The sequence below is a fragment of the Aotus nancymaae genome, unplaced genomic scaffold (assembly GCF_030222135.1).
Source record: "Aotus nancymaae isolate 86718 unplaced genomic scaffold, 86718_ANA_hifiasm-v0.15.2.pri h1tg000010l, whole genome shotgun sequence".
NCBI classification, from domain to species: Eukaryota; Metazoa; Chordata; class Mammalia; order Primates; family Aotidae; genus Aotus; species Aotus nancymaae.
This window is the reverse complement of record NW_026988421.1, coordinates 34574007-34594534: the sequence shown is the minus strand read 5'-3', so window position 1 is coordinate 34594534 and position 20528 is coordinate 34574007. Positions and strand designations below refer to the sequence as shown.

The 20528-nt window shown below is 39.0% G+C and overlaps 1 protein-coding gene across 1 annotated transcript in view; it reads left to right on the top strand.

Moving 5' to 3' along the window:
- Positions 1-20528, top strand: part of CC2D2B (coiled-coil and C2 domain containing 2B) — a gene marked incomplete at its 5' end in the record, with an annotated part of 108712 nt that overhangs the window by 19659 nt on the left and 68525 nt on the right. Inside the window, 2 exon segments of the mRNA XM_064374039.1 lie at positions 12330-12539; positions 17851-17948. Coding sequence (XP_064230109.1) covers positions 12330-12539; positions 17851-17948 — 308 coding nt within the window.

Here is a 20528-nt window from a genome sequence, read left to right as displayed (position 1 = left end):
TTCTCGTTTCATTTCACTGAGCTGGTCCTCGACTTCTGATATCCTTTCTTCTGCTTGATCAATTTGACTGTTTAAACTTGTGCATACTTCGCGAAGTTCTCGTGTTGTGTTTTTCAGCTCCATCAATTCACTTATATTCCTCTCTAAATTGTCCATTCTCATTAACATTTCGTCTAACCTTTTTTCAAGATTCTTAGTTTCTTTGCATTGGGTTAGAACAAGTTCTTTTAATTCACAGAAGTTTCTTATCACCCACCTTTTGAAACCTGCTTCTGTTACTGGAACACACTCGTTCTCCATTAAGCCTTGTTCCGTTACTGATGAGGAATTGTGATCCCCTGTAGAGGGAGAGGCATTCTGATTTTGAGTATTCTCTGCCTTTTTAGGCTGGTTTCTTCCCTTCATTATATATTTATCCCTCTGTCATCTTTGTAATTACCGACTTTCTAACTAGGTCTCTGAGCGGACGTCCAACTTGTTGATTCCCAGCGCCGAAATCTGAGCAATCCACTGCGCCGGACAAAACAGCGGTGTTAAGATTGATGGTGCTTTTCTGCCCAGGAATCTCTGGACTCTGCACCAAGAACTGCCGCGCTAAGGCGCCAGCAAAACTGCCGCGCCGGCCACAAGAGTAGCCCTGGCGACCTGTGGGGCTCCTCCGCTGGGAATCTCTTGGTCCATGAGCAACAAATATTCATCTGAAAGTGTGGCATCCTTTCGTTCTCTGCGCTTTCAGTGGGAACTACGAGCCCGAGCTGCTAGTGATCAGCCATCTTGAATCTCTCTACCCTTATTTTATTTTTTTATTGCATTTTAGGTTTTGGGGTACATGTGAAGAACATGCAAGATTGTTGCATAGGTACACACATGGCAGCATGATTTGCTGCCTTCCTCCCCTTCACCTATATCTGGCATTTCTCCCCATGCTCTCTCTCCCCAACTCCTCACCCCCCGCTGTCCCTCCCCTATTTGCCCCCAACAGACCCCAGTGTGTGATGCTCCCCTCCCTGTGTCCATGTGTTCTCATTGTTCAACATCTGCCTATGAGTGAGAACATGCGGTGTTTGATTTTCTGTTCTTGTGTCAGTTTGCTGAGAATGATGGTTTCCAGGTTCATCCATGTCCCTACAAAGGACACAAACTCATCGTTTTTGATGGCTGCATAATATTCCATGGTGTATATGTGCCACATTTTCCCTGTCCAGTCTATCATCAATGGGCATTTGGGTTGGTTCCAGGTCTTTGCTATTGTAAACAGTGCTGCAATGAACATTCGTGTGCATGTGTCCTTATAGCAGAACAATTTATAATCCTTTGGATATATACCCAGTAATGGGATTGCTGGGTCAAATGGAATTTCTATTTCTAGGTCCTTGAGGAATCGCCACACTGTCTTCCACAATGGTTGAAGTAATTTACACTCCCACCAACAGTGTAAAAGTGTTCCTATTTCTCCACATGCTCTCCAGCATCTGTTGTTTCCAGATTTTTTAATGATCGCCATTCTAACTGGCGTGAGATGGTATCTCAATGTAGTTTTGATTTGCATTTCTCTAATGACCAGTGATGATGAGCATTTTTTCATATGTTTGTTGGCCTCATGTATGTCTTCTTCTGTAAGTGTCTGTTCATATCCTTCACCCATTTTTGAATGGGCTTGTTTGTTTTTTTCTTGTAAATCAGTTTTAGTTCTTTGTAAATTCTGGATATCAGCCCTTTGTCAGATGGGTAGACTGCAAAATTTTTTTCCCATTCTGTTGGTTGCCTATTCACTCTAATGACTGTTTCTTTTGCCGTGCAGAAGCTGTGGAGTTTGATTAGGTCCCATTTGTCTATTTTGGCTTTTGTTGCCAATGCTTTTGGTGTTTTGGTCATGAAGTCCTTGCCTACGCCTATGTCCTGAATGGTTTTGCCTAGAATTTCTTCTAGGGTTTTTATGGTGTTAGGTTTTATGTTTAAGTCTTTAATCCATCTGGAGTTAATTTTAGTGTAAGGTGTCAGGAAGGGGTCCAGTTTCTGCTTTCTGCCCATGGCTAGCCAGTTTTCCCAACACCACTTATTAAACAGGGAATCCTTTCCCCATTGCTTGTTTTTGTGAGGTTTGTCAAAGATCAGATGGTTGTAGATATGTTGTGTTGCCTCCGAGGCCTTTGTTCTGTTCCATTGGTCTATATCTCTGTTTTGGTACCAGTACCATGCTGTTTTGATTACTGTAGCCTTGTAGTATAGTTTGAAGTCCAGTAGTGTGATGCCTCCTGCTTTGTTCTTTTTGCTTAGAATTGACTTGGCTATGCAGGCTCTCTTTTGGTTCCATATGAAGTTTAAGGTGTTTTTTTCCAGTTCTGTGAAGAAGGTCATTGGTAGCTTGATGGGGATAGCATTGAATCTGTAAATTATTTTGGGTAGTATGGCCATTTTCATGATATTGATTCTTCCTAACCATGAACATGGAATGTTTCTCCATCTGTTTGTGTCCTCTCTTATTTTGTTGAGCAGTGGCTTGTAGTTCTCCTTGAAGAGGTTCTTTACATTCCTTGTTACTTGTATACCTAGGTATTTTATTCTCTTTGTAGCAATTGTGAATGGCAGTTCGTTCTTGATTTGGCTCTCTTTAAGTCTGTTATTGGTGTATAGGAATGCTTGTGATTTTTGCACATTGATTTTGTATCCTGAGACTTTGCTGTAGTTGCTTATCAGTTACAGGAGATTTGGGGCTGAGACAATAGGGTCTTCTAGATATACAATCATGTTGTCTGCAAATAGAGACAATTTGACTTCCTCCTTTCCTATTTGAATACCCTTTATTTCTTTTTCTTGCCTGGTTGCTCTGGCTAGAACTTCCAATACTATATTGAATAGGAGTGGTTAGAGAGGGCATCCTTGTCTAGTGCCAGATTTCAAAGGGAATGCTTCCAGTTTTTGCCCATTCAGTATGATATTGGCTGTTGGTTTGTCATAAATAGCTTTTATTATTTTGAGATATGTTCCATCAATTCCTAGTTTATTGAGGGTTTTTAGCATAAAGGGCTGTTAAATTTTGTCAAAGGCCTTCTCTGCATCAATTGAGATAATCATGTGGTTTTTGTCTTTGGTTCTGTTTATGTGGTGAATTATGTTTATAGACTTGCATATGCTGAACCAGCCTTGCATCCCCAGGATGAAGCCTACTTGATCATGGTGGATAAGCTTTTTGATGTGCTGTTGCAATCGGTTTGCCAGTCTTTCATTGAAGATTTTTGCATCTATGTTCATCTTGGATATTGGCCTGAAGTTTTCTTTTCTTGTTGAGTCTCTGCCAGGTTTTGGTATCAGGATGATGTTGGTCTCATAAAATGATTTGGGAAGGATTCCCTCCTTTTGGATTGTTTGGAATAGTTTCAGAAGGAATGGTACCAGCTCCTCTTTGTATGTCTGGTAGAATTCGGCTGTGAACCCATCTGGACCTGGGCTTTTTTTGGGTGGTTGTCTTTTAATTGCTGCCTCAACTTCACACCTTGTTATTGGTCTATTCAGGGTTTCAGCTTCTTCCTGGTTTAGGCTTGGGAGGATGCAAGTGTCCAGGAATTTATCCATTCTTCCAGGTTTACTAGTTTATGTGCGTAGAGTTGTTTGTAATAATCTCTGATGATGGTTTGTATTTCTGTGGAATCTGTGGTGATATCTACTTTATCGTTTTTTATTGCATCTATTTGATTATTCTCTCTTTTCTTTTTTATTAATCTGGCTAGTGGTTTATCTATTTTGTTGATCTTTTTGAAAAACCAGCTCCTGGATTTATTGATTTTTCTGAAGGGTTTTGTATCTCTATCTCCTTCAGTTCTGCTCTGATCTTAGTTATTTCTTGTCTTCAGCTAGGTTTTGAGTTTTTTTTATCTTGCTCCTCTAACTCTTTCAATTTTGACAATAGAGTGTCGATTTTAGATCTTTCCTTGCTTCTCATGTGGGCGTTTATTGCTATATATTTTCCTCTAGACACTGCTTTAAATGTGTCCCAGAGATTCTGGTATGTTGTGTCTTCGTTATCATTGGTTTCAAAGAACATCTTTATTTCTGCCTTCATTTCGTTGTTTATCCAGTCAACATTCAAGAGCCAGATGTTCAGTTTCCATGAAGCTGTGCGGTTCTGAGTTAGTTTCTCAATTCTGAGTTCTAACTTGATTGCACTGTGGTCTGAGAGACTGTTTGTTGTGATTTCCTTTCTTTTGCATTTGCTGAGGAGTGATTTACTTCCAATTATGTGGTCAGTTTTAGAGTAGGTGTGATGTAGTACTGAGAAGAATGTATATTCTGTAGATTCGAGGTGGAGAGTTCTGTAAATGTCTATTAGGTTTGCTTGTTCCAGGTCTGAGTTCAAGTCCTGGATATCCTTGTTAATTTTCTGTCTCATTGATCTGTCTAATATTGACAATGGGGTGTTAAAGTCTCCCACTATTATTGTGTGGGAGTCTAAGTCTCTTTGTAAGTCATTAAGAACTTGCTTTATGTATCTGGGTGCTCCTGTATTGGGTGCATATATATTTAGGATCGTTAGCTCTTCTTGTTGGATTGATCCTTTTACCATTATGTAATGTCCTTCTTTGTCTCTTTTGATCTTTGTTGGTTTAAAGTCTATTTTATCAGAGACTAGGATTGCAACTCCTGCTTTTTTTTTGCTCTCCATTTGCTTGGTAAATCTTCCTCCACCACTTTGTTTTGATTCTATGTGTATCCTTGCCTATGAGATGGGTTTCCCGATGGGTTTTGTCTTTTTAACCAATTTGCCAGTCTGTGTCTTTTGATTGGGTCATTTAGCCCATTTACATTTAGGATTAATATTGTTATGTTTGAATTTGATCTTGCCATTTTGATGCTAGCTGGCTGCTTTGCCCATTGGTTGATGCAGTTTCTTCATTGTGTTGATGCTCTTTACCATTTGGTATGTTTTTGGAGTGACTGGAACTGGTCTTTCCTTTCTATGTTTAGTGCCTCTTTCAGGAGCTCTTGTAAAGCAGGTCTGGTGGTGATGAAATCTCTGAGTACTTGCTTGTTCATAAAGGATTTTATTTTTCCTTCACTTATGAAGCTTAGTTTGGCTGGATATCAAATTCTGGGTTGAAAGTTCTTTTCTTTAAGGATGTTGAATATTGGCCCCCACTCTCTTTTGGCTTGTAGGGTTTCTGCTGAGACATCTGCTGTGAGTCTGATGGGCTTCCCTTTGCGGGTAACCCAACCTTTCTCTCTGGCTGCCCTTAGCATTTTCTCCTTCATTTCAACCCTGGTGAATGTGAAGATTATGTGCCTTGGGGTTGCTCTTCTTGAGGGATATCTTTGTGGATTTCTCTGTATTTCCTGGACTTGAATATTGGCCTGCCTTGCTAGGTTGAGGAAGTTTTCCTGGATAATATCCTGAAGAGTATTTTTCAGCTTGGATTCATTCTCTCTGTCACATTCAGATACACCTTTCAAACATAGATTATATCTTTTCACATAGTCCCATATTTCTTGGAGACTTTGTTCATTCCTTTTTACTGTTTTTTCTCTAATCTTGCCTTCTCATTTTATTTCACTGAGTTGATCTTCAACCTCTGATATCCTTTCTTCTGCTTGGTCAGTTCGGCTGTTGAAACTTTTGTATGCTTCGCGAAGTTCTCGTGTTGTGTTTTTCAGCTCCATCAATTCACTTATATTCCTCTCTAAGTTGTTTATTCTCATTAGCATTTTGTCAAATCTTTTTTCAACGTTCTTAGTTTCTTTGTATTGGGTTAGAACATGTTATTTTAGCTCAGAGAAGTTTCTTATTACCCACTATCTGAAGTCTGATTCTGTCAATTCATCACACTCATTCTCCATCTAGCCTTGTTCCCTTGCTGGTGAGTAGTTGTGATCCCTTGTAGTAGGAGAGGCGTTCTGGTTTCGGGTGTTTTCATCCTTTTTATGCTGGTTTCTTCCCATCTTTGTGGATTTATCCACCTGTCGTCTTTGTAGTTGTTGACTTTCAGATTGGGTCTCTGAGTGGATGTCCTGTTTGTTGATGATGAAGTTATTTCTTTTTGTTTCTTAGTTTTCCTTTTAACATTCAGGCCCCTCTGCTGTAGGACTGCTGAGGTCCACTCCAGGCCCTGCTTGCCTGGGGATCACCTGCAGTGGCTGCAGAACAGTAAGGGTTGCTGCCAGTTTCTTCTTCTGCTATCTTTGTCCCAGAAGGATACCTGCCAGATGTCACTCTGAGCTCTCCTTTATGAGGTGACTCTTTGGATATACGGGGGTCGGGGAGCTGCTTGAGGAGACATTCTGTCCTTTATAGGAGCTCAAGTGCTGAGCTGTGAGCTCCATCATTCATTCAGAGCTGCTGAGCAGGTACATTTAAGTCTGCTGCAGTGGAACTCATTAACCACCCCCTTTTTTTCCTTCCCCAGGTGCTCTGTCCCAGGGAGTTAGGGCTTTATTTATGAGTTTCTGTTGTGCTGCTTCCTTTTTTCTGGGCTGACCTGCCCAGCAAGGAGGCAGCCTAGTCACTGTCTGCCTGCAGAGGCTTTGCTGAGCTGCTGTGGGCTCTGCCCAACTGCCGTGTGAACTTTCCTGCAGTCCTGTTTATGTGGGTATAGTTAGAACTGCCTCAGCAATGGTGGCCCACCTGTGTAACGGCAGACTTTCTCTGTAATGGCGGGCTGCCTCAGCAATGGCAGACTCCGTAGTGGTGGACTGCCTCGGTAATGGCGGATGCCCCTCTCCCACAGAGCTGGACCATCCCAGGTTCAGCTGTGCTTGCTGTGAAACTCTTAATCCAGAGCGTTTCAGATTGCTTTTTTTTTGTGGGGCTGGGACCAGCCGAGCATGATCACCTGGCTCCCTGCCTCAGAGCCCTTTTTTTTTTTTTTTTTTTTTAGTTGAACAGGCAACTCTGTCACCCAGGTGTTCCAGTCACCTGTTGAAAAGGCACTAGAATCTGTGTGATTTCCCGTATGGTGACCCACTGTGCCGGCTGAAACAGCCACGCTGAGATTTGTGGTGCTTTTTTGCCCAGGAATCTCCTGGCCTGGCTCCCTGTTTCAGTCCCCTTTTTTATCAGTTGAATGAATGACTCTGTCTCCCAGGAGCTCTACTCGCCAGCTAAAATGGTGCCCAGACCCATGTATTTTGTGCAGAGACCCGTGGCGCAAGCCAAAACAGCCGCGCCGGCCAAAACAGCCATGCCGGCCAAATCAGCTGCACTGGCGACCCATGGGGCTCCTCGGCCTTGGAATCTCCTTGTCTGTGAGCAATAAAAATCTGTCTGGAAATGCAGCATCCACTCACCCTCCGTGCTTTCACTTGGAGCTGCAATCCTGAGCTGCTCCTAATCGGCCATCTTGGATCCGTCCCCCCAGAAAGCGTTTATAACATTGTTCTTGGCAATGGTTTCCTGGATATGACACCAAAAGCATAGACAATAACACAAAAATAGAGAACTGAGATTACAACAAACTAAAATGCATCTGTTGCAGCAAAGGAAACAAGCACCAGGGAGAGAAGGCAATCTATGGGATGGGAGAAAATATTTGCAAACCATACATCTCATAAGAGGTTGAAATTCAAAATATATAAGGAACTTCAACAACTCAGTGACAAGAAAACAGCCCAATTTAAAAAATGGGAAAAGGACTTGAACAGACATTTCTCCCCCCCAAAAAAGGCCCAAAACACATACAAATGGCCAACAGACATATAAAATATGCCTAACATCACTAATTGTCAGGGAAATGCAAATCCAAACCACAATGATATATCACCTCATACCTGTTAGAATGGTCATTATTTTTTAAAATCTCAAAAACTCACAAGTGTTGACAACAATATGGAGAAATTGGAATCCTTGTATACTGTTGGTGGGAGTGTAAAATGGTGTGACCACTATGGAAAGTGGTATGGAGTTCCTCAGCAAATTTAAAATAGAACTGGAATATGATCCAGCAATCTCACTTCTGGGTATTTATCTAGAAAAATTGAAGTCAAGATTTTCAAGAGATATTTGCATTCCCAGGTTCATTGCAACATTTTTCACAGTAGCCAAGAGGTGGAAACAGCCTAGCTGTTCATTGACAGTTGAATAAAGAAAATGTGGTGTATCTACATGAAATGGAATATTATTTAGCCATAAATAACAAATCTTGTCATATGCTGAAACATGGATGAAGCTTGAAGATGTTATACTAAAGGAAATAAGTCAGTCACAGAAGAACAAATTGTGCGTGATTCTGCTTATATGAGGTATCCGAAGTAGTCAGCCTCATAGAAGCAGAAGGTAGAATGGTGGTTACCAGGCACTTGGGGGAAAGGGAAATAGGGAGTTGCTGTTCAAAGGATATAGAGTTTCAGTCATACAAGATGAAAAAGCTCTGGAGATCTATGGTACAACATTATACTTATAGTTAATAGTGCTGTATCGTAAACTTAAACATTTGTTGAGGGTAGATCTAATGCTTTGCATTTTTTACCACAAAAAAGAGGCCATTCAGATTTTCTATTTTCTCTAATTTGTCTTCTACTTTTGCTGTTTTTAAAAATTCTTTTTTCTCTCTGAGTTTTAGTTTGTATATATTCTATTGACCTGTCTTGCCATTCACTTACATAATTTTCTGTCATATTTTATCTCCAGTTAAATCTGTCTGTGATAGCATTAAGGGGTAGGGCTTGCAAGTGGTGATTAGGCCATTAAGGCTCCTCCTCCATTGTCAATGGGATTAGGTGCCCTTAAAAAGCGGCTTTTGCTCTTCCACCATCTGCCATGTGGGGACACAGCATTCCTCCCTTCCAGTGGACAAAGCAAAAAGTTCCACACTAGACATGAAATATGGGTGTCTTGATCTTGGACTTCCCATCCTCTAGAACTGAGAAATAAATTTCCATTCTTTATAATTTACCTAGTCTCAGGTACTCTGTTATAGCAGCACAAATTGACTAAGACAGTAGCATCTTTAACAGATGATGTTCTAGATTTTGTGTCAGACAAATGCCTTTACCTGCCTTTCTCTTCTATCCTTTTCACATTTTTCGTGTTGCCCAGCCAGCCTTGAAGGAAAAGCTGATTGGCAGTCTCTCACCAGAATAAATATAAGGGCAACCAAAGTAGATATAATAGTTGCATGTGTATCAGTCCTGTCTTCGCTGCTGCCTCTTCCAGGTGCTTTAACAGCTTGTTTTGTCTCTACTCTCCCAGGTACCCTATTTGCCTCCTATTTGCTGATAAGTTTCATCTGACCATTTGACTATGGCCTTCCCTCTACTCCCATTTCTAGCACTCTTTTTTTATATTTACATAGATTTTATATATGTCAACCAGCTTGGATGTTTTTGTGCTTTTATGTAGCCTTTGATTCATTGTTGCCCAAATCTTTATGCTTTTGGTATAACACACTTACCTACCTAGTTCCAGAAGCCTATTTAACTCACTTGGTGAGGTGCTGCTTATAACCAGTGTGTCAGGGAGTTTGCTACTTCCCAAGAGAATTCATTCTAATGTTGGACTGTTTTTTTTTTTTTTTTGAGATGGAGTTTTGCTCTTTTTGCCCAGGCTGGAGTGCAATGGTGCAGTCTTGGCTCACTACAACCTCTGCCTCCTGGGTTCAAGTGATTTTCCTGCCTCAGCCTCCCAAGTAGCTGGGATTACAGGTGTGCACCACCACTCCTGGCTAATTTTTGTATTTTTAATAGAGACAGGGTTTCACCATGTTGGTCAGGCTGGTCTCAAACTCCTGATCTCAGGTGATCTACCTGCCTTGGCCTCCCAAAGTGCTGGGATTAGGATTAGAACTGTCCGCTGGGTGAGCTACTGCACCCAGCGGACAGTTCTAATTGTTCATTGTTTTCTGTTTTTAAAGTCTATCTCTGGATCACTTCTACTTATTTGACCTTGTTTGGCCATAGGGAACACATAAAGTACTTCACCTAGGTGACAGTGCCTCAAATATTTGAAGCCTATAGTCGCTTCCACCTTTAGTTTTTGCTCTCCAGTCTAAATTGCCTCCTTTGGTTGTTGTTAGATATTCCACCGCCTCATTTACCATCCTCTAGCTTCTTAGCACTGTAGTCAGTAGGTGCTGAAGAGGATAGGACCAAGGGCAGAGGCTTGTATCACTCCAATAGAAATCCAGAGCAACTGAGCAACACAGTTATTCAGCCAATGCTGGACCTGCTTAACAAGACAGGCTTCTCTAGCTTAGGAACTTTAATTTTCAAAAGTTCCTTTATAATTTTGTTGTTTTAAACTCAAAATGATTTTTTCCTTGGTGTTTTCTTTCCTGTTTAATGATCAATTTACCAACTTACTACCAATTGACTAAATCTCTCAGGTGAAATCAAGAGCAGGTTTCCCTTTTTATGGGTTGGCTCTTACATAGAGAACAAAGACTTACCAGGCATAAACAAGCTTTATGGCTGTGTCTCTGCCTCCCTGAAACCCAGTGAGGAAAAAGGAAAGGTTCCTAACTCAGGAAAAAATAGGGAGGCAGAGATGTAGGCACTGTACAGATGACTTTCAGTCCTAGAGGAACATTGGGTCTGCCGCACCAGGTTAGAGGGGAGACAACATTTTTTTCTTCTTTAGTGTAACAGCAGGTGTAACAGCAATGGCAGACTGGAGAGCGTATCCTATTACACCAGAATGATCCAGAGAGTGGGCTCAGTGTGCTTCTATTTGGGTTGATGCATTCCTGGCTTTTATCTTGAGTGGCTAGGCATTGATGAATCAAGCTGCATATTCTAAATAACTTACCAACCCTCGCAAATTGCATCACTAAAAGCCAGTGATACTGAGCACATGTGTATTCAGACATGTGCATAACTTCAAAAGAGTAGACTAAAAAAAAGTTTTTTGTTTTTTTTTGTTGAGACAGAGGCTCGCTCTGTTGCCCAGGCTGGAGTGCAATGGTGCCATCTTGCCTCATTGCAAACTCCACCTCCCGGGTTCTAGCAATTTTCCTGCCTCAGCCTCTTGAGTAGCGAGGATTACAGGTGCCCACCACTACGCCTGGCTAATTTTTGTATTTTTAGTAGAAACGGGGTTTTGTCATGTTGGCCAGGCTGATCTTGAACTCCTTACCTCAGGTGATCCACCTGCCTTGGCCTCCTAAAGTTCTAGGGTTACAAGTGTGAGACTATTCTTTCACTTTCTTAATAAATTTGCTTTTACTTAAAAAAAAATGGTTGGCTGGGTACAGTGGCTCACGCCTGTAATCCCAGCACTTTGAGAGGCCGAGGTGGGTGGATCACAAGGTCAGGAGATTGAGATCATCCTGGCCAACGTGGCAAAACCCTGTCTTTACTAAAAATACAAAAATTAGCCAGGTGTGGTGGCACACGCTTGTAATCCCGGCTACTTGGGAGGCTGAGGCAGGAGAATTGCTTGTACCAGGGAGGCAGAGGTTGCAGTGAGCCGAGATCGCACCACTGCAGTCTGGTGACAAAGCAAGACTCCATCTGAAAAAAAAAAGTGGACTAAAACAAATGAATCATCTTCCATATGATCTAAGGCCTATGGACTTCAGCTAATTTAAGGGCAATTGGGTATCCAAATGGAGACAATCTCATGTACAAAAACAGGTGCTCTTCTTACAACATAGAAATTTCTTAGAGGGCCCAGGCTCCTCAAGAGAATTTTCCAGAGGCTCATCAGTGTATTCATTTATAAACAATATTTGTTTGTTTGTTTTTTGTTTTGAGATGGAGTCTTGCTCTGTCACCCAGGCTAGAGTGCAGTGGCACTATCTTGGCTCACTGCAACCTCTGCCTCCCTGGTTCAAGTGATTCTCCTGCCTCAGCCTTCCCAGTAGCTGGGACTACAGGCGCCCACCACCATGCCCAGCTAATTTTTGTATTTTTAGTAGAGATGGGGTTTCACCATATTGACCAGGCTGATCTCGAAATCCTGACCCTGTGATCCACCTGCCCCGGCCTCCCAAAGTGCTGGGATTACAGGTGTGAGCCACCACACCCAGCCTAAACAATGTTTTAATAAGCAATTATTATTTAACTCTGGCCCACAGGTTCTAAACACCATTTGTTTTAGTGTTTCTGTAGGAAATTTTTGTTTGGTTTTATAAATTCAAAGTCCAACTTTCACTTTACCAGCACACAATAGTGAGACAGATGACAATAGTTAATAGCGCAATGATTAAAATGCTGTAATATAAATATATTTGATGAAATTAAGGTCTATAATCAATTTAAAGAAAAAGAATCAAATTATTATTTTTTTTTAGTTTTTCTATATCGATTTTCCTACAATGAAATGTTACTTTTATAAGGAAAAGTTACTTATAATTTCAAAAGAAATTGAATCAGATTAACATCGTGCACTTATTTTTCTTTAAAAGGCAGTAAAATGTGACCTGGGAAGCTCATTTATGAACAAAATAGAAGGTCCAAGGGAAATATACCAATTAGACCTCAACATTGTGGGTTTGCAATTCAGCCATCATCATCTCTTCAATCAAGAACAGGTATTATGTGCTAGGCTGCTCCAACTTTATGAATGTTTTCAGGACAGACAGCAACAGAATGTATCTCAGCTACTTTATGAGAAGGTGAGAATGGCTTTCATTATAGAGCTAAACATTTAGTATTGAAAGAGAAAAAATTCCTAGTGCAGAGCAAATTATCAGAACATTTTCTAAATATTTAAGTAGAACAATGGTTCAGTTTCAGTTTCTGTGAAAAGAAACTGTAGGAGTTGACTGGCTGGGGAGAAAGCTTTAAATATATCCTATGGGATATTTACCACAAATGGTTTACTAATCAATGGTATTCTTGATCCTATAACTCAAGAAGAGTATTTGAAATGATTATTACTGAAGAGAGCCATGTACCTGTTTTAAGTCTTGTAATGAAGTATTTTAATTAAAATATTAGAAATCTTGATACTCATTACAAACGTGAAGAGTCTTGGTCTGAAGATGATTAATCCAAATAGTAATCTAATGACATCATGATGTCATTATAAGGGTATATGGGTATATGGAGGGGTATATGAAGTCTGAAGAGAAATAGGAGTACCCACTGATTACTTTTACAGACTTGTGGTTCATTTAAACTCTCTGCTGGGTTTCTGATACATGAGCATTTTGTTAACTAGTGTTCTCTTGAGAAAGGTATTTTGATAGTATGTCTCATTCAACTAATGAATACATTCGAAATAAAATACACACTAAGGTATTTAATGAAACATTCAATACTGATGGAGTCACAAAGCCATCTCAATAAACTGGACATGAACTACACCTTCATAAATATCTGCTTTTTGTTTTTTGTTTTGTTTTTGAGACGGAGTCTTGCTCTGTTGCCCAGGATGGAGTGCAGTGGCATGATCTTGGTTCACTGCAACCTCTGCCTCCCAAGTTCAAGCGATTCTCCTGCCTCAACCTCCCTAGTAGTTGGAACTACAGGTGCCCACCACCACATGTGGCTAATTTTTCTATTTTTAGTAGAGACGGTGTTTCTTCATGTTGGCCAGGGTGATATCAAACTCCTGATCTCAGGTGATCTGCCTGCTTCAGTCTCCCAAGTGCTGGGATTACATGCATGAGCCACCATGCCCGGCCAATATCTGCGTTTTAAAATATATGTTTAAAACCCACAGGACTTAATCCATTTTTTTAAGTTTTTTGAGACAAAGTCTTACTCAGGATGCAATGCAGTGACTCAGTAATGGCTCACTGCAGCCTCAACCTCCCAGACTCACACTGGCCTCTCACTTCAGCCTCCCGAGTAGCTGGAACTACAGGTGTGCACCACCACATCCAGCTAATTTTTTTTTTTTTTTTTCATAGAGACAGGCTTTTGCCATGTTGTCCAGGTTGCTCTTGAACTCCTGGGATCAAGCAATTTGCCTGCCTCAGCCTCCTTAAATGTTGAGATTACAGGTGTGAGCCACCATGCCCAGCCAGGAGTTAATCTATTTGATTTGATATAGCAATTGTGTAGGAGAAAATAGATGAACACCCCATATTAGCAATATCAGAATAGTTCCTAAAGTAAATGTTGAATATTATTTTAGTGAAATATAGCCATTTTTTAAATGAATGAAGGAAACAACTCAGATTAAGATGCAGGTCATTTAAAAAGTGATTTGATTTACAGAGTACTACTTTACAGATTTTTTTTCCAACAATATTATAGAATCTTTAAAGTCTGATCTAGCAATATCAATTTTAGTTTATTAGAGTGCCATCTATTAAAGTATATATAGACTCTAGGTTTATGCTTCATGTATATGCATGGCTCTCTGCATAAAATGAAAACTTTTGGGATTATTATTTGCAACATGTTTTAGTATTATTATTGTATTAGGAGCCAAAGGTAATTTCTTAGCAGATTTTTACTTTTTTAAAATTTATTCTCTTATGTGAATATAAATATTTTCTCTGATCTCCCAGTAAATTGTAAAAAGATAACTGTGGTGGAAGTGTGCATAATCTTCTCTTCTGAGGTGGAGAAGAGCAGTGGGGAAGGGAAGAAAAGGCCAGGTGTGCAGAGCATGTCCATTGGTCTCCCACCAAAAGATTAATTTCTTAAACATGGATAATCTAGTCCCTGGGTGTGAAATGTATGGCTTTGCCTGTTCCTAGTGTTTTCAGACCAATTCATAGTGGAAGACTCATTGGCACCAAGGAGTTCTTAAACTGAAATATGCTCCTTTATATGAGTATGAATTCCATTTAAAGAACAAAGAGGGATGTTGCAGATAGTATGTGAGGAGAAAGGATGCTCAGCTCTGCTGACTTCTGCTCTTTTGCCCTCTAGCTTTAACAAAATTATACAGTAATACAGGAATATATTATCACTGGAAAAGATTAATTGTTGAAGTGTCAAGATGTGAAAGCCCTACTTCATTCTTCACCTCATGGTTCTCTTTTCCCTGTATTTCTATATGTATGTATGTATGCCATGATTATTTTTCACATAAATTGGACCTTACCATATGTATTATTTGGCAACTTGGTTTTTTTTTTTTTAGAGACAGCATCTTGTTAAATTGCCCAGGCTGGACTCAAATTCTTGGGCTCAAGCAATCCTCCCACCTCAGCCTCCCAAGTAGGCAAGACTATAGGTGTGCACCACTGTGCCCAGCTGGTTTTCTAAAATTAATACTCTATCTTGGAACTTTTTATTTATCACTATATATATATAAAGGTTCATAATATAGGTTTATTGTAATATATTTAATCACTCCCATCCAATGACGCTTAGGTCATTTCTTTATGATTAATAATGAAGCAGTGAATATCCTTGTACCTATATATTTGAGCACATATATGAAAACTTCTATAGGATAGATCCGTAGACGTGAAGTTGCCTGGTCAAAAGTAAGGGTATATGCAGTTTAAATTTTATAAGAAACTGATAAAATGCCTTTCCCAAATGTTTTTCCAATTTGAATTTCCACTGGCAAGACAGGACAGAGCTGAATTCCCAGAGCCTTCACCAATATTCAATATTTTTCTCTAGCTTTATCTTTAATTAATTCATGAGTTAAAAAAGAAAGTATATACATATATATTCTAGATGTAAGTCCATAAAAGTAGTATGTCTTTTAAATATGTTTTGTATATTTTTGTCCTATTCTGTTACTTGCTTTTGAACTTTATTTATTTTATATTTTGACAAACATTTTAAATTAAAAAAATTTCTTTTTTGGGAAAGATCTCACTCTGTCACCCACACTGGAGTGCAGTGTTGCAGTTATAACTCACTGTACCCTTCAAGTCCTGGGCTCAAGTGATGCTCTCACTCAGCCTCCCATGTAGCTGGGACTACAGGTACATGCCACCAACTCCCAGGTCATTTAAAAAGATTTTTTTAGATACAAGGTCCTGCTGTGTTGCCAGGATGGCCTTGAAATCTTGGCCTCAAGCAAATCTCCTACCTCAGCTTCCTGCGTTGTTGGGATTACAGGTGTGAGCCACTGACCTTGGCAAGAATTTTACATTTTTATAAGTTCAAATCTGTTAATCTTTTCCCTTGTGAATTTTAGATTTTTTTGTTGCTTCCTAACACCTTCTCTACCTCAAGTTTATCAATTAGCGTATTTTGGTTACACTTCACAGAAAACTTCATCTAAGTTACTTCAGACAATAAGGAAAAGGCATTACCTCCTATTGTCCAAGTTAGGGCAGCTCTAGGTTTGGTTAATTTGGTGTCTTGACAATATTATCAACAAGCCTTTTCTATCCTTCTCTTCATCTTCAGCAAGTCGACTTAGGGTTAGCTCCACTCATGGAAGCTAACCAAGTGGCTGCTCCAGCTCAAGGCATGCTGGCCAGACACACAATATGCAGCATAGTGTCTCACATTGAGAGCCTTCTCCAATCTCTCCTGCCCTGCAGCAGATTTCCTCTAATATCTCATTGACTAGAATTATTTCACATGATCATGCCTAAACCATTTATTGGCAAGAATAAAATTGCTGCAAATAGCTACACTAATCAGTTTACCTCAAAAACACATGGAAAATGATTGAGCAATTGAACAAAATTGGTGTTCTGCCAATGAAGAAAAATAATCCTTTAAGGGCAATGAATAGTGTCTGAAAGACCAAAATTATAAAGGCTTCATTTTATATATCCTTGTGGTATATATTATATATGTATTCGTGTATGTGTATACATATGGATGTGTGTATATATGTGTGTGTGTCAATGGCATGTGTGTATGTAACTTCTAGCCTTTTCTGTCTAGAGTTTATCTCTGTGTCTCAGGTGAGACTGGGCTCCAACTCCACTCCTTCTTCCAAAAGATTAGCCTAATATCCAAATACCATCATTTATTTCTCTATTGACTTAAAATACTAACTTTATCCTATACCAGCCATACATATTTATTAATATATAGGTTTGTTTGAGGACTGTCTGTTCCTTATATAATATATTGGTCTAGTTCTGTCCTGTTTCATTACCATATTTAATTATTAAATTATATATCATACATAATTAATTGTTAAATTATATATCGTAGGACAAGTGCCTCCTCGTTGTTCTTTTCTAGAATGTTTTTGGATACCCCATAGATTTTATCTTACATATGAGCCTTAGAATTAGCTTGTCACCTTCTATTTTTAGAACGCTGTTACCATCTTTATTGTGAGTGTGTTGTACTGTTACATTAATTTTGAAAGAAATTTGATCCTCATAAAAATGGAGTTTCCTCTTCCAGGAATGTAGTTTGTTTTCCTCTTTGTTTAGGTCTTCCAGTAAAAGTTTATATCAATTGACTCTAGGCTTGAAATTCCCACAAATTACCCCCAACTGTGACAGACTTCTCTTTTATGTGTTTTAGGGCCTAGTTTCCTCCAATTCTGTTGTTCTATGGATGTTACTGTTTTGTAGCTTCTTCAGCATATCTTGTTCTCTTGATTTTGTTTTTCTTGTTTTCCTATGTTATGCACTTATTCTTTCATGGAAGGACATAGATAAAGATAGTTATCAATATATGTATATAGATATGGATGTGATTATGGCAATGGATATGGATAAAGAGACATATATTTTTTATGTAACTATGGGATTTTAGGTGGAAGATAAGATTGATACCTATGCTCAATATGCCTTCTTGATCTAATGGCATTTCTTTATATCAATTGATTAATTGATAGTCTAGTAATGTTCAAAATACTAGATGTTATTAGATACTAAATTGATGTTTATTGCCTAAATAGATATTGAGGCTCTTCTCAGTTATTTCCCAAGGTGCTTATATAAAATATATTGTGGAAGATAAGCCAAGAATGCACACAAAGTTATACATTTGTTCTGCTGCCGCACATACCTTAACCTACAGGTGAGTTGGATTAATGGTAACAGGCAGATAAAATATACCAAAGAGCTCTTTTCTTTGTTATAGCTGAAAGCACTGACAGATGCTACCAAATTAGCAAATGAAAATTCAGAAATAAGCCAGCTGACCAGAAAATCTTTACAAGATTATAATTGGCAAATAAGGTAGGTTTTGAGCCATTCATGTTTATCAAGCATTCATTAAGTAACTTCTTTAGACAAAGTACTGCACTTGCTATGGAAGATAAAGAAAAGTACACAATTCCTACTTTTTAGGAGATTACAGGAATGGTTTCAATCTTTTTTAAGACCCATGTTTGTGTAAAAATATTTCACAGGGGTGCCACGTGAAAGTAGTTATAGTTTTAACATCCATTGATTTTTTTAAAACATTAAACAACTATGAGTTCATGAGTACTTTGAAATTGACTTGGATTATATTGGTCTGAAGTGTTAATATATATTTGAGAATTAGTGCACATTTTACATATGTGCAAGATAGATTATTAATTTAGTCTAAAGACAATATTTCATAAGCAGTAGATTTAAGGACCCCTGTAAAAAATATGGTCTACAAGTTGGGAGCCATCGGCTTATAGACTGGAAAGCAAAGTTATGAAGTATGAAATAACTGGAAAGGTAATTCCAAGACAAAACATATTCATGTGTCACAGAATCTCCAAAAGCAGGAACATTCACTGGAAGGTATTCGTAATCAGAAGACAACCTTCATTCAGATTTCTGACGTGAATTTATACTACTTATTTAGCCTAAACTCTCAGATTTAGAACTTAACTTAAAATAGTCCCAGATTGGCAGTGGCACCAAACAACTGGCAAATAAAATATTTATTTTTTTCTGGAAGAGCACACTTTTAATCCTAGTTCAGAGATTATTCAAAGATATAACATTCTAAGGAACATGAGCTTATAGTTTACAACCTCTTCTATCACACACACACAGACAGCATGAATAAGAGCCAGTAGAAATAATAGAAGACTCATACAAGCGAAAGCTTAAGATAATAGAATTATCAAATACAGAAAATAACATAACTTTGTTTAATATGATTTAAAAATAAATGACAAGCTTGAAAATGTGATCTACAAACAAGATATAGTAAATTACTGAGTACTTCTTGAGCTATTTTTATATAAGAAGAACCAAAGAGAATTTATAGAAATGAAAAACATAAAATGAACATTTAAACATTCAGTGGAAGCAGTTTCTAAGAAGATGGAAGAGGAAGAAGCACCAGGAATTCATCTCCCTACCTAGACAACAGTTGTACTGGCAGAGAATCCGTCTGATGTAACTACAGTTGTCCCTCAGTATCTGCAAGGGATTAGTTTCAGGACCTCCTACAGACACCAAAATTCATGGATATTCAAATCTCTTGTATAAAATGGCATAGTATTTGCATATAACCTATGCATATCCTCCCATATACTTTAAATCATTTCTAGATTACTTGTAATACCCACCACAGTGTAAATGCTATTACATAGTTGTTCTACTGTATTTGTTTATTTACGTCATTTTTTAACTCTTGTTATTTTTATCGGCTTTTTAAAAACTGTTTTAAATCTGAGATTGGTTAATCTGAAGATGCAGAACTCATGGATATGAAAAGCCTGTATTTTGGAACTCTGGAGTCTATTGAAGGCTTGCAACATCCAGAGGAAGGCTTGGGTGGTAAACTGGAGTTAATTTTGGTCAATGTCAGCTTTTAGCACAGTATCAGCTATTCCCCCACCCCTTCCCCTCAGCCCCATGGCAGGCAGCTGTGCACATGTTACTGGAGTAACCCACACACAGTTTTCAGGAGCCAAGGTAAGCAAAAAAGGACCTTCTGCTACAAATACTGGGGACCTGTGCTCTGATCACTGCTTACTTCTAATCACAGAGGTGCAGTGAGAGCGGAACCATTATTGTTGCACTTTTCCCCATTGTTGAAAGCCCCTCTATCTTAGATGAAGTGACTTCCAGGGGATTGAAAAGGCTGGTGCCCCTTCTCCTCCCCTTCATTTTTCCTTTTTCCTCTTTTGGGAGCCAGATATTAAAGACTAGGACATTTAAAGGCAACTGCATATACAGGGAAAATTAGAAAGTGACCATGCATGCCCAGGGAAAGGCAAAGACTCAGAAAAGAACTGAGAGGACCCTATGTTTATACCTTAGACTGATCCTGGGCACAGAGACAGCTGACAATGATTTTTCTAAAAAATAGCAATAACAAGCTGGGCATGGTGGCTCACACCTGTAATCCCAGCACTTTGGGAGGCCAAGGCAGGCAGATCATGAGGTCAAGAGATCAAGACCATTCTGGCCAATATGGTAAAACCCTGTCTTTACTAAAAATAGAAAAAAAATTAGCTGAATGTGGTGGTACATGCTTGTAGTCCCAGCTATTCTGGAGGCTGAGGTGGAAGAATCACTTGAACTGAGAGGTGGAGGTTGCAGAGAGCCTAGATTGTGCCACTACACTCCAGCCTGGTGGCAGAGTGAGACTTTGTCTCAAAAATAATAAATAAACAAATAAAAATAAAAATAACAAAAATACAGCAAGTCCTGGGAAAAGAGGACAAAGTTATTTCTAGAGTTACCACATTATTAGTTTCAAATATCCAGTTTTCAACAACAAAAAAACCACAAAGTCATACAAAGAAACAGGAAAGTATGGACAACTCAAAGGAAAAGAATAAATCAACAGAAACTGTGTCAGAAAAAACCTACTAGATAAAG